Source organism: Brachycentrus maculatus, unplaced genomic scaffold, assembly GCF_059751285.1.
Source record: "Brachycentrus maculatus isolate JH-2025_06_01 unplaced genomic scaffold, ASM5975128v1 h1tg000288l, whole genome shotgun sequence".
In the NCBI taxonomy this organism is placed as follows: Eukaryota; Metazoa; Arthropoda; class Insecta; order Trichoptera; family Brachycentridae; genus Brachycentrus; species Brachycentrus maculatus.
This window is the reverse complement of record NW_028281039.1, coordinates 274,307-287,666: the sequence shown is the minus strand read 5'-3', so window position 1 is coordinate 287,666 and position 13,360 is coordinate 274,307. Positions and strand designations below refer to the sequence as shown.

Here is a 13,360-nt window from a genome sequence, read left to right as displayed (position 1 = left end):
TTGTATGAAAGAGATTGAAAGTATGGGAGTCGGAGCGAAAATGATGAATATAACTGTTAGTTGCTTGCTGTATGCGGATGACGCCGTACTGCTAGCGAGCAGCGCGGAGGACTTGCAACTAATAGTGTCAAGAATGTACGATGTATGTATGGAAAATGATCTGGCAATGAATGAAGGTAAGTCAAAGGTCATGGTGTTTGAAAGAGAGAAAGATTTGACAGAATGCAAGATTATCGTGCACAATGAATCCCTAGAACAGGTGCAAGAATTTTTATATCTAGGAAGCATGTTCACAAGGGATGGAAAAGTGGATAAGGATATTGAGAGAAGAGTGAATGCAGGGAATAGAATAAATGGTGCTTTTAACAGAGTGATTGGGAATAAGAATATGTCCATGGAAGCCAAGCTAGCGGTTCACAACGGCGTGCTAGTACCGACACTAATGTATGGAAGCGAAACATGGAACTGGCAAAGGAAGGATGAAAGCAGAGTGAATGCTGTTGAAATGCGCTCCCTCAGACGAATGTGTGGAAAATCATTGTATGACAGAATTAAAAACGATGATATAAGAAAGGAATGTAAGGCTGAACGAGGAATAATTGAAAAGATTAGAAAGAGCTCTTTGCGGTGGTATGGACATGTGGAGCGAATGGATAGCGAGAGAATGACTAAGAAAATATATGTGGCGAATGTGAGAGGGAAAACAGAACGTGGACGACCGAAAAAGACTTGGCACGATCAGATCAATCAGAACCTAAAATCTGGCGGTGTCAAAAGTCTGCGTAATCGTAGGGCATGTATGACTAGATGTATGGATGTGAAGGAGGCTAGGAGTGTATGTCAGGACAGAAGAGTGTGGCGTTCCATCCTCTCTGCCTACCCCTGCGGGGAAACGGCGTGATGGTAGTAGTAGTAGTAGTAGTGTTTAGTGTTTGAATTAGACACGGTCGATCGAATTGAAAAACCGAATTAGACTTTGAATACTTTCAAAGACCTTTTATAGATCTATAAAGGAACCTTTAAAGACCTCTTGTAGATCTACGAAGGACTTTTTAAAGACCTTTTATGTATCTATGAAGGTGCCTTTAAAGACCTTTTATAAATCTATGTAGGAGCCTTTAAAGATCCCTTATAGGTTAAAAAAGTAGCCTTGAAAGACCTCTTGTAAGTCTATGAAGGAGCCTTTAAAGACCTTTTATAAATCTATGTAGGAGCCTTTAAAGATCCCTTATAGGTTAAAGAAGTAGCCTTGAAAGACCTCTTGTAAGTTTATGAAGGATACTTTAAAGACCTTTTATAAATCTATGTAGGAGCCTTTAAAGATCCCTTTTAGGTTAAAAGAAGTAGCCTTGAAAGACCTCTTATAAGTCTATGAAGGATCCTTCAAAGACCTTTTAAATATCTATATAGGAGCCTTTAAAGATCCCTTTTAGGTTAAAGATGTAGCCTTTAAAGACCTCTTGTAGGTCTAAGAAATGGCTTCAAAGACCTTTTGTAAGTCTACTAAGCGACATTTTAAGACCCGAGATAAATTTATATAGACGCCTTTAAAGACCTCTTTTTGGCCTACAAATAAGCCTTTAAATAACTCTTTTAGGTCTACGAAGAAGTTTTAAAAGACCTCTTTTTGGCCTACAAATAAGCCTTTAAATAACTCTTCTAGGTCTACGAAGAAGTTTTAAATGACCTCTTATTGGACTATTAAGGAGCCTTAAAAGACCTCTTGTGTGTGTACGACGGAGCTTTCAAAAACCTCCTGTACATTTTCAAAAGAGCCTTTAACGATCTCTTGTTGGTCTATGAAGGGCCCTAAAATGATCTCTTGTAGGTCTACGATATAGCCTTTGACACCCTCTTGTAGGTCTGCAAATGAGCCTTCAACGACCTCTTGTTGGTCTATGAAGGAGTCTTAAAGAACCTCTTAAAGACTTCTTGTAATTTTACGACGGAGCCTTTTATAACCTATTGTATGTCTACGACGGAGCCTTCAATGACCTCTTGTTGGTCTATGAAGGCTCCTGCCTTTAACGATCTCTTGTAGGTCTATAAAGTGGCCTCAAAAGACCTCTTCATCTAGACTCTTAAAAACCCAGCCAAACCTCGTGGAAAGCTTAAATTATTATTTTTCTTTATCGTGTAACTATCATTGCCATCCCTGCTAAAGCCCGACCCGTTTATGGAGTCGTCGCTGTGTACTTTGCACCCAGACTGAGGAGAACCCCCCCCTACCCTCCCACTTCCGGCGCCGTGACGTCACGCCCGAAATTGCCCGGAACTGCACGTACCGACACGATAGACGATAATGACCTTATCGTCTATTTGCCCGACTATTGACTGACTGTGCGCCGAAGATTGACCGTTTTTAGTTGATGTTGTTTTATTGATCGATCTGGCATTAATTTACAACGTCGCAATAATCGGCGGGTATGTATGAGGAGATGCATGAACGCGGAAGAGGCGAAGAATGTTTGCGAAGACAGAGTGGTGTGGCGTTCTATTCTCTCTGCCTACCCCTGCGGAGAAGTTAGTTATACTACTTTAATGAGTTTTATTTATATTTACGACTAGTTTCGAAAACGACAGATGTTTTCATCTTCTGGTACAAATTAAAACTAATTTAGTTTTAATTTGTACCAGAAGATGAAAACATCCGTCGTTTTCGAAACTAGTCGTAAATATAAATAAAACTCATTAAAGTAGTATATTTATTTATTTTATTTTATTTTATTTATTTTATAAATACATAGATACATTCACAGATACATATTTATTTCATATGTACATTTACTATATGTATTACGGCTCTTTAGGCATGGCAATAATAATACAATTTTTATATATTTTTTTAATTTTATTTGTTATTTTTTTTAATTATTAGATTATATACATTACATACAGGAAATACAATAATAATTTACAGTATAAAGGTTTAAAGTGTTTGATTATAAGTGTTAAATATTCAAGTGTTTAATTTTATTAAAATATTATTAGTATTGTTATTAACCCCCTGTTTGTCCGCAGGCGCCGCGGCGCTCCGGTTCGCGGCGGAGCCGGCAGACGCGGCGGCCGCAGCGGGCGGCGCGCTGGCGCTGCACTGCGCCCCCGCGGAGCCCGGGGCGCGGGCGCGCTGGCGCTGGGCGCCCGCGCCGCCGCTCGACGAGGCGCCGCCCCTCGATGCCAGGGACCCATACAGGTAACGCGCGTGACGTCTACGTTATAGCTGCGTCTACATAAGTACATCAACACTATATCTACAAAAGTACACCTACATTATAAACACTTTACATACACGTATTACATCTACATTATATCTACAAAAGTAACCTACATTATATCTACAAAAGTACACCTACATTATGAACACTTACATACATACATGTATTACATATACAGTCTATCTACATAAGTACACCTACATTATGTATACTTTAATCTACATGTATTACATCTGCGTTCTATCTACATATGTACCTATGTACCTTAGATCTACAAAATTACATCTAAATTATATCCATTTTTCCTTACATGTATTATATCTACATAAGTACATAAATATTATATATACTTGTATCTACGTAAGCATATCTACATTCTATCTACAAAAATAAATCTACATATATTACATCTACTTTCTATCTACAAATAAGTACATCCAAATGTGTACTTCCACCTATATTTTATATACGTGAGTACATCTACATTCTATCTACATAAGTACATCCACATTACATCTACAAAAGTTCATCTACATGTGTACATCTACCTATATTCTATGTACGTGACTACATCTACATGAGTTCATTTAGAAAAGCGCCTTAATACAACTTAGCACACTCAAAAAATCTGTGTTTGATTTAAAATGAATACATGAACATATATTTCTCTTGTTAAGATCTACAAAACTTGTGTCCGACCCATCATGAAGTATGGAATCCAAAGTAGAGCGGACACCGCTGCCACACAAAACGCGCTTAGAGTGTCAGAAATGAAGACTCTGAGAAGCATATCAGGCAAGAGTCTTCGAGATAGAATCAGAAATGCAAGGACCAGGGAAATATGCGAGATGGAAGATGTCGTTAGGTGGGGAAGGCAACGAAGGAGACAATGGTGTGCGGAGAATGGAACCATCCAGACTCCCCCACATCGCACTGTACGGCCGACCGCATGGTAGACAACTCCTGGGCAGACCACCAAAGAGATGGGCCGATAGCTGGGAATCGACGTCGCAGGAGGCTAATCCCTCTTAAAAACAGGCCGCAAGGCCTATAATAATAAGAAGAAGAAGAAGAAAAAGATATTTCTCTTCTAAAAACACATATTTCTCTTTATTTAACTTTTTTTTTAAATGTATGCATGAGTAGAACTATGATCTATAAACTTTGATGCCCATATAATACTCCGACTTGATGCATTTCTCAAGACCTTCCTTTGCTGACAGAGTGATGCTGCCCAACGGGAGCCTGCAGCTGGAGCAGCTGGGCACGGGGGCGCCGGCCGGGGGCTACCAGTGCCTGCTGAGCGCCGACGGAGCCGGGACCATCGTGTCCAGGGTGGCCACCGTGCAGCTGCCGGGTGAGTCCCAACACTTCACTAATCTTATAAGTATTAGGACATCTACATCGTAGAATGCTGCGCACTCCATGGACCGATATGGTCAGCATATCGCTCACTCCTTTCAACAACGTCATATATAAAAAAACTTGATTTTTCAGGAGATCGTTTTTAAAGTTTAAAAATATTCATTCATTCAAACCCTTATCCGCTCCCTAATGGTGCATAGGGCACTACATCATATAAACGCAGTGTTATTTTGATCATTAACACATGAAGGAAAGGTGATCAGCCCTCCGGTTCCGGTACCAGTCCAAGGTAATATTGAATAAATATTAGAGTGAAAAAATCACTTATATTTATTTGACCCCCCCCCTGGGAATCGAACCCGGGACCTCCAGTACGGTAGCTGAGCGTGTTTAGCTACCGTGCTGGAGGTCCCGGGTTCGATTCCCAGGGGGGTGAAAATAAATACTGTATTAGTGATTTCACACTTTAATATTTATTTGATATTACCCTGGACTGGTTCCTGAAGCGCAAGGGTGATTACCTTGCCTTTGTGTAAGTAATGATCAATAAAACACTGCGTCAATTCGATGCAGTGCCCTATGAACCATTGGGTGCGGATAAGGGTTATAAGTTGTGTATTAAAAGCATTTGTTAGCATTGTGGTATACTGTATTATGGTTAGTTCGTTACTGAGTAAGTTAGTAAGTCAAAACAACGATGTGTGAACCGCTTCTGTACATATATCGCTCACTCCTTTCAACAACGTCATAAATCAAAAAACTTTATTTTTCAGGAGATCGTTTTTAAAGATTAAGAATATAATGAAATGTATTAAAAATAAATACCAAGCCACTTATTGAACTTTTTACTGTGCAACAGATCTTTTTAGGTAAAACCTGAAGGTTTTTTCTCCATTTGAAAAATATTAAGTTTATTAAAAAAAATAATTAAACAATACCGTTTCACCAAAATGCAAAAACAACACTTTTTGCCGTATAGCGGGTAAATATTAAGTTAAAAATATTCCGCTTTTGCTGGGATATAGTACATTTTCTGGGCATTCCGAAAGCATGCAGAAGTGAAAACTGACAATTTTTAATATATGACGTTGTTGAAAGGAGTGAGCGATATACCTTCCCCAGTCGAACCACCATAGGTGATGACGTAATGTCTCCATTTCAGGTCTGCCGGTTTTCGATGCGGAGCCGCACGACCTCACGGTCTACCCCCGGGAGTCCGCCTTCTTCGCCTGCTCCGTGAGGTCCCGCGTGCCCACCTACACCAAGCCCATGGCCGTGGCGAGGCAGCATCACTCTGCTGGACACCCCCCGGGGCCGCTGGACATCAAGGTGAGAGTCCCGGAAACTTTTAGCTATGAAATGCTTTATTTTAAGTTTACAAGTTCTTGCGCACACGCAAGTCTCGCGTCCAAACAAGACGGTGTTGTCCCCGCCTCACGATATCCTCCGCCTTACACATGCTTCGGATATCGGTGTTTCTTACTCGGTCTCGCAATGTGTTTCCAGTTATGGATCGGAGCGTCTTCATATCGGAGGTATCTGCTCTTGCCTCAATCCCATAAGTGGCTATTATATCACGTATATATAATCCTATAAGTGGCTATTATAGTACGTATATATAATCCTATAAGTGGCTATTATATTACGTATAAATAATCCTATAAGTTTTGAATATTGAAAGCATTAACTTTGTGGATCATATTGATATATTATTTCGAGAAATAAAAATACTTTGTGTTCTGATCCACTCACATTTTTATTCACCAACTAGTTTCGGCAACAACCTGTTTCCCTCTTCAGGGTTACATTTATTATAATTCAGGGTTACATTTATTATAATTATTTGTAATAAATGTAACCCTGAAGAGGGCAACAGGTTGTTGCCGAAACTAGTTGGTTTATAAAAATGTGAGTGGATCAGAACACAAAGTATTTTTATTTCTCGAAATAATAAATCCTATAAGTGGCTATTATATACGTATACCAAGTTGGACTTATACAAAGCAGACATATACCGAGATTCCACTGTATTAAAAAAATAATAAAATGGAGATTGTCAGATTTTCAAACTTGTCATCTTTTTAAATGAATTTCTTGATTGATTTTAGATCCAGTGGCTGAAGAACGAGGCCCCCATCCGATTGGACGCGACTCGGATGACTGTGCTGCCCTCGGGGGCCCTGGAGATAGACCCCGTCGTGCCGCAAGACAGCGGGGCCTACCGGTGCAACGTGTCGCGCCACGGGGGCACCGGTTACAGGTCGGTACACCATAATAACGTTTTATTTTTTGACATCTCATAAAAGATGAAGAAGAATATGGAAGTCTGGGGCTGACGACCGTCATAGGCTGGTTTAAGTTATCACTTTACACACGTGTAACATTCACCAATTCTACCCATTATTGACAACCACACCACTCAAATTCTTGGAAGCTCTATATATACGAACCAATTTAGAAACCTTGTTTCTGAATCACCAGAACTTCACTAGAGACATCTATTGGTGAGATGTAAAGAAGCTTTTTACTAAGCAGAAACTCTTATATTAGTATGTGAGATCCGAATCCTGGATTATAATCACACACATGAGAAACGCCAGAAAATACCATTTTCAAATAATAATATTTTTGTAAATAATGTTTTATTATTTCAAGTTTAATGGCCGAAGCTAAACTAGCCGTGCAAAACGGAGTCCTGGTAGCAATGTCACTGAATGGAAATGACGCGTGGAGTTGGCAAAAGAAAGGATGAACGCAGTCGAAATGCGATCGTTCAGACAAATTTCCGGCAGGAGTTTGTATATTTAAAAAAAATATATATACAAACTCTTGCGAATAAAAAAAGAGAAACATTTGTGTTTATATTATTTACACGATTTGGAAAATAAATTAATATGAAAAATCACAAGACTATCGATAACCTTCTTATTGAAATCTGTAGGGAACTAAGGGAGATATGAAGGTTTAAACTTAAGATATTTGAATAAAACGAAAAACGTGCGTTCGCATACGTCATCAAATTTCCGTTATCAAACGTTTTATGACGTCATATGGTTTATTGTCTATGGTTTATAGAGCTGTAATAGTAGTAGTGTGGATTGTTTGTTTACCACTACACTACCATTTGTGTTATACAAATATAAGGGGAGGGGGCACAACACGACGAACTGTCAAACATACAACTGCTTAGTTATAGTGCTCCTAGTTTTTTGTGTTTAAAAATAATATAATCGAAGTTTTGTGAACCAAATGTTATCGTAGTTTATTAATTATATAGTTTTGCATTAAAACTATCGTTTTCTGTGCCCTTTATTTATAAAACTAGAGTCCTTTTAAACATTTCAAGTTATAAATCATTTTTTTGCAACAATAATATTTTTATTTTTTTTTTATAATTTTTTTATATATTTTTTTTGTTCTTTATATTTAAAGTCTTTTACTTTAAAACTTATTAAATATGGAGGCAGGTGAAAAACCTCCAGATCCCCCAGATCCTAGATTTGAAGATTACTCCAATGTGGGTTCGCCCATTATTCACCCAACGGTGAGGTATAAGCGAAACCTTAAGGCAGATTCTTTTGAAGAAGGTCCTCCACCGTCAAAGCAGGTAAGTATGAACACTCATTCGAGAGATGAAACAATGAAAAATTTGTATACAGAAAAGGATGTCGGTCCTTTTATTGTTTATATTCAAAAAATTGCAGAAAATTCCTCCATCAATAGCTTAGAGGTAGGAAAACTCCTTTTTAATAATAAAATACAGGAAATCATACCTCGAGGTGGTATACGGGCTATTGGCCGCAATAGGATTGCCATAGAACTTAATTCATTCGAGGCTGCAAATAGTTTTGCAGAGAAACAAGGTATTCTCAATCAAAATAATTACAAGGCATACATCCCATATCATATGGTGTCACGCATGGGTTTGGTTAGGGGCATTCCGACAGAATGGTCCCATGAGGACATTCTGGAGAATGTGACCCTCCCAGATAATTGCGGTAGAATTATCAAATCTCGCCGTCTCTCTCGGAAAGTAACATCTCCAGACTCTTCTAATCATACATGGGTACCGACCCAAACAGTCGTGCTTACGTTTCAAGGACAAATTCTCCCTAAAAAAATTTTCTTTTTTTACTCCGCTGTAGAGGTGGAATTTTATATGTTTCCCACAATGCAATGTTTTCAATGCTGTAGATTTGGTCATTCGAAACCAGTATGCCGTTCCCAGCCTCGGTGCTACAAATGTGGATCCAACCACCTAGGAGAGTCATGTTCCGCTTCCTTAGAAAACGCCAGCTGTATACACTGTTCTGGCAACCATTTTTCTACCAATCGTAATTGCCCAGAGTTTATACGCCAAAATTTGATTAAGAAAAATATGTCAGAATTAAATATTTCCTATTTTGAAGCTTCTAAACAGACGTTTAGTAAGGGGAAATCCTATGCGGATAGCTTAAAATCCTCAAATAAACATCCTTCTCAAAACATTTCAAAATCCTCTTTAGATGGTGAAGCTACACTCAATTCATTACCCGCCACAATTACCGCTCCCCAAAAAAATCGTGCCAAATTTACATACAAAACTCCCAGAGCTCCTCTTATTCCCGGCTACGACCGATCCAACCATAACTCCCTTCTCATCCATCCCAATGGCTCGGTAAATTACCAATCACCCGATGGATGTGCTATCAATCAAAGCTCTTCTCCAGCCATCAACTCAAACTCTGCTGAAAGTTTATCACAGAGTCTCGCCTTCTCTAATGAATCTTTCTCTAAATCCATTCTAACCATATTACTTGATCTCTTACTCTCCCAAAAATCCTTACCGTCCAACGTTGCTATTATTATTCCTGTCCTTCAAGCTTTCATACAAAATGGCCCAAATCACTTCAATTAATTCTCTTTCGATTCTCCAATGGAACTGTCGTAGCGCAGTATCCAACAGAGATGACATCAATCTTTTAATCCGCTCTCACAAAATTGATATTGCGACCCTATCTGAAACCTGGTTCTCTCCGGGTTCAGTTATCTCATTCCCTGGCTATTCTTGTGTCAGAGACGACCGCCTTGACGGAAGGGGCGGTGTAGCTATCTTAATAAAAAATAATTTAATTTTCGATTTGATTCCACTTCCATCACATCCCAGAATGCAAATATTAGCCATAAAAATTCTAGATTTATCAATTGTTTCCGTTTACTCAGCTCCCAGAAACGTATTTAAGCAATCATACTGGAGATCTATCGTGAGTTGTCTCTCCCCAAATTTCTACATTTTGGGAGACCTTAATGCTCATTCTACGTCCTGGGGCTGTACGTCGTCCGACACTGCAGGAAGGGCCATCGTTGATTTCATGGAGGAATCAAACTTATGTATATTGAACAATGGTGATCCAACGCGTATTGCTCCGGCTAATCATAGCCAAAACGCCTTGGACATCTCAATCTGTTCCTGCAACCTGGCAAGCTTGTCCTCTTGGAATCTATTGAGTGACCCTTTCTCCAGTGATCATTTCCCTATCATCATCAAAATGATTAATTCCTCAAATCACAGTCATCATAAACCCAAGAGATCTAACTATTTGATCGGTAGGGCTGACTGGAAAATCTTTGAAGATTCATTGAATGCTAAGTCCAAGTCCCTGTCGATCGATGGTGACAATAACAACCCCAACACAATAGCTAACAAAATCCACGAGTTGATAATCGAGGTGGCCAACGTTGCTATCCCCATATCTAAAAAGGTTTTGCACAAGTACTCCCCTCCTTGGTGGGATAAGGAATGCACGGAAATGGTTAAAAATAGAGCATCCAGTATAAGAAAGTATAAAAGAAATATAACTTCTGACAACTTTTTGGAGGTTAGACACGTACAGGCCCTAACTAAAAAATTTCTTAGAAAAAAAAAAAGACAGGGTTGGCAAAATCTCTGTAACTCTTTGTCTCCCGAAACCCCGCTCGGGGATGTCTGGGATTCAATAAGAAGATTCAGAGGATCATACTCTCCGAAGGTGAACACTTCCAAATGTACATCCTGGATAGAGGATTTTGTTGGGAAACTTGCTCCATCTTACGTTCCCAGTATTTCCGAACTCCCTAGAGAACCCCCAATCCTTCCAGGCGCTGACTACCTAACATCTCCGTTTTCACTCGATGAATTATCGATGGCAATCCAATCTTCTGGAGATTCTTCTCCGGGCCATGACATGATTCCCTATTCCTTTTTCAAACACTTTCCTAAACCATTTATGATCCTAATCCTAAAAATGTATAATCTCATTTTAAAATCTTGCACAATCCCAGACTCCTGGAAAAGACAAATCATAGTCCCGATCCCCAAACCTGGTAAGGATATATCCCTTGGAACTTCATACAGGCCAATTGCCCTCTCATGTTGTTTTCTCAAAATTCTGGAACGCATGGTAAAGACTAGGCTCGAGTGGTTTGTAGAGAGAAATAACCTCCTACCGCACTGGCAATTTGGTTTTCGAAAAAATAAATCCTGCATCGACAACCTAAGTGTACTAATTACTGATATCCATGTTTCACGGTCCTGTAAAACCGACTTAATCGCCTGCTTCTTGGACGCAAGTAGTGCTTATGATAATGTCCTTCTCCCATTACTGCTGGAAAGAATGAATGCCCTCGGGATCTCCAGTGGTGTTGGCTGCCTGATATTTAATATGATGTGCAATAGAGATATTACCATAGATACTCCAAAAGGATCCGTGATTAGAACGGTGTACAAAGGTCTGCCACAGGGATCGGTATTGAGTCCACTGTTATTTAACATCTACACTCAGGATCTTCAAACACATATTCCCCCTGAAATCTCCATTTTGCAGTATGCGGATGACTTCGTGCTGTATACATCAGACAAATCCACACCTCGCGCTTCGAGTGTATTGAATAGGGCACTGGAACCCGTCGGGGCATGGTTCGAGGAAAGTAATTTGGAATTGGCTCCGTCCAAAAGCCAAATAGTAGTATTTTCTAGAAAGCGTAACATCCCCGAGTTAAATATAAAATTGAGGAAAATTCGGATTCCTGTGAAGGACAATGTAAAATTTTTGGGCGTCACATTGAATAATAAGCTGTCATGGAACAAACACATTGAAAACATTGTGGCTAAGTGTGAAAAGAATATTAACATCCTACGGGCAGTTTCAAGAGTGTGGTGGGGTGCCCACCCGACTACAATGAACATGCTTTACTGCGCTCTTGTCCGAAGTCATATTGATTATGCGTGCTTTATAATGGACCCTCTTCCAAAGTATCTGCAATCTAAATTAGATAGGATACAATATAAATGCCTCAGATTAATTTTGGGAGCAATGAAATCATCTCCTGTGATTGCCTTACAAGCGGAGTGTGTTGATATGCCGTACTCTTTGAGGAAAAAACTATTATCCAACAAATTCATCCTCAATAGGACTAACGATAGTAATCATCCAATTTTTCCGAGGCTTCAACTTCTTCATGCTTTTTTTCAATCAACCTCAAACAAAAATACTGACAGTCCTCCTATTCTCTGTAGATCCTGGCATCACATTGTAAACACCATGTCATGTCCTCTTGAAGCCACTCTTCCGTTATATAACATTTCATATGAAGCTGCTATTTATAAACCTGATGTATTTCTTTCTATTGGAATAGATAAGACCTCGTTGGTTCTTAATGCCTCTTATGTTAAACGATTATTCATACAAAAGTTGGAAGAACTTTGGCCTAACCACGTTGCAGTATATACTGATGGCTCAAAAAGTGCCGTAGGAGCGTGTGGTGCTGCATTATATATTCCTTCCCTTAATATAGAAGAGCAATTCCAATTACCTCGTGAAGCATCCATATTTACAGCGGAATGTGTGGCCCTTAGAGAGGCTCTGAGAATAATTATTAAACAATCCTTGTCACCGACAGTAATTTTTACTGATTCTCTCAGCGTTGTGAACCTTTTATCTTCAAATAATAATCACTCTGTCCTTAAGAATAATCATATTCTTTGTGATATAAAAAGAATGTTATATATGGTTAATGTTGAAAATAAAATTGTCTCGATAGTTTGGATTCCATCTCATATAGGAATTACAGGTAATGAGAGGGTGGACTCCATGGCCAAGGAAGCCCGGGACTGTGGCGTGGTTCCCAGTCTATTCACCCTTCCCATTCCTGACTACCTTAGTGGGCTCAAAGCTGGTGCAAGCGAGGAATGGAATGAAATGTTCTCCATAACATCCACTGGATCCTATTACAAGTCAATCCAACCCGTGATACCCAAATCCCCTTGGTTCCGCAAAGTTAGGATTCCCAAGCTGAATGTGTCCCTTCTGTGTAGGCTGAGGATCGGACACACAGTACTTGCATCCCACCTCAAAAGGATTAATATTCTAACTTGTTCGTTGTGCGCGTGTGGACAGGAGGATGAGACTGCTGACCACGTATTTTTCAACTGCCCCTTACTCCCTAACCTCGAGTTCATTCAGGACATTCGGTCTGAGGGTTTGTCCTTCCCGCTGAATGTCCAACACCTATTGTCAATGAACTCGAAAAATGTTAACGGTGCGATTATTAAACATTTAAAAAAGTATAGCAAAAGCGTGTGACCCCAAAAAAAATCAATAAAAAAAAAAAAATTATTTAAGTATATAAAATCACTAGTATGGCAGGTATCACCCAAAATTGGGTGCTTTGCCAAAAATAAACAAAAATAAGGGGAGGGGGGGGAGTGGTAGGGTGGACCATAGACATCAACAAATAGAGCCGCAAATAATTTAGTAATGTAA

General features: G+C 39.4%; 1 protein-coding gene across 1 annotated transcript in view; it reads left to right on the top strand.

Annotated features, from left to right (window-relative positions):
• The first annotated feature begins 1,475 nt into the window (after positions 1-1,475).
• Positions 1,476-13,360, top strand: part of LOC148305064 (neogenin-like) — a 54,785-nt gene continuing 42,900 nt past the window's right edge. Inside the window, exons 1-5 of the mRNA XM_088267286.1 lie at positions 1,476-1,494; positions 3,022-3,193; positions 4,421-4,572; positions 5,743-5,909; positions 6,689-6,840. Of these exons, the coding sequence (XP_088123412.1) occupies positions 1,476-1,494; positions 3,022-3,193; positions 4,421-4,572; positions 5,743-5,909; positions 6,689-6,840 (662 nt within the window). The remainder of the gene's footprint in view (positions 1,495-3,021; positions 3,194-4,420; positions 4,573-5,742; positions 5,910-6,688; positions 6,841-13,360) is intronic.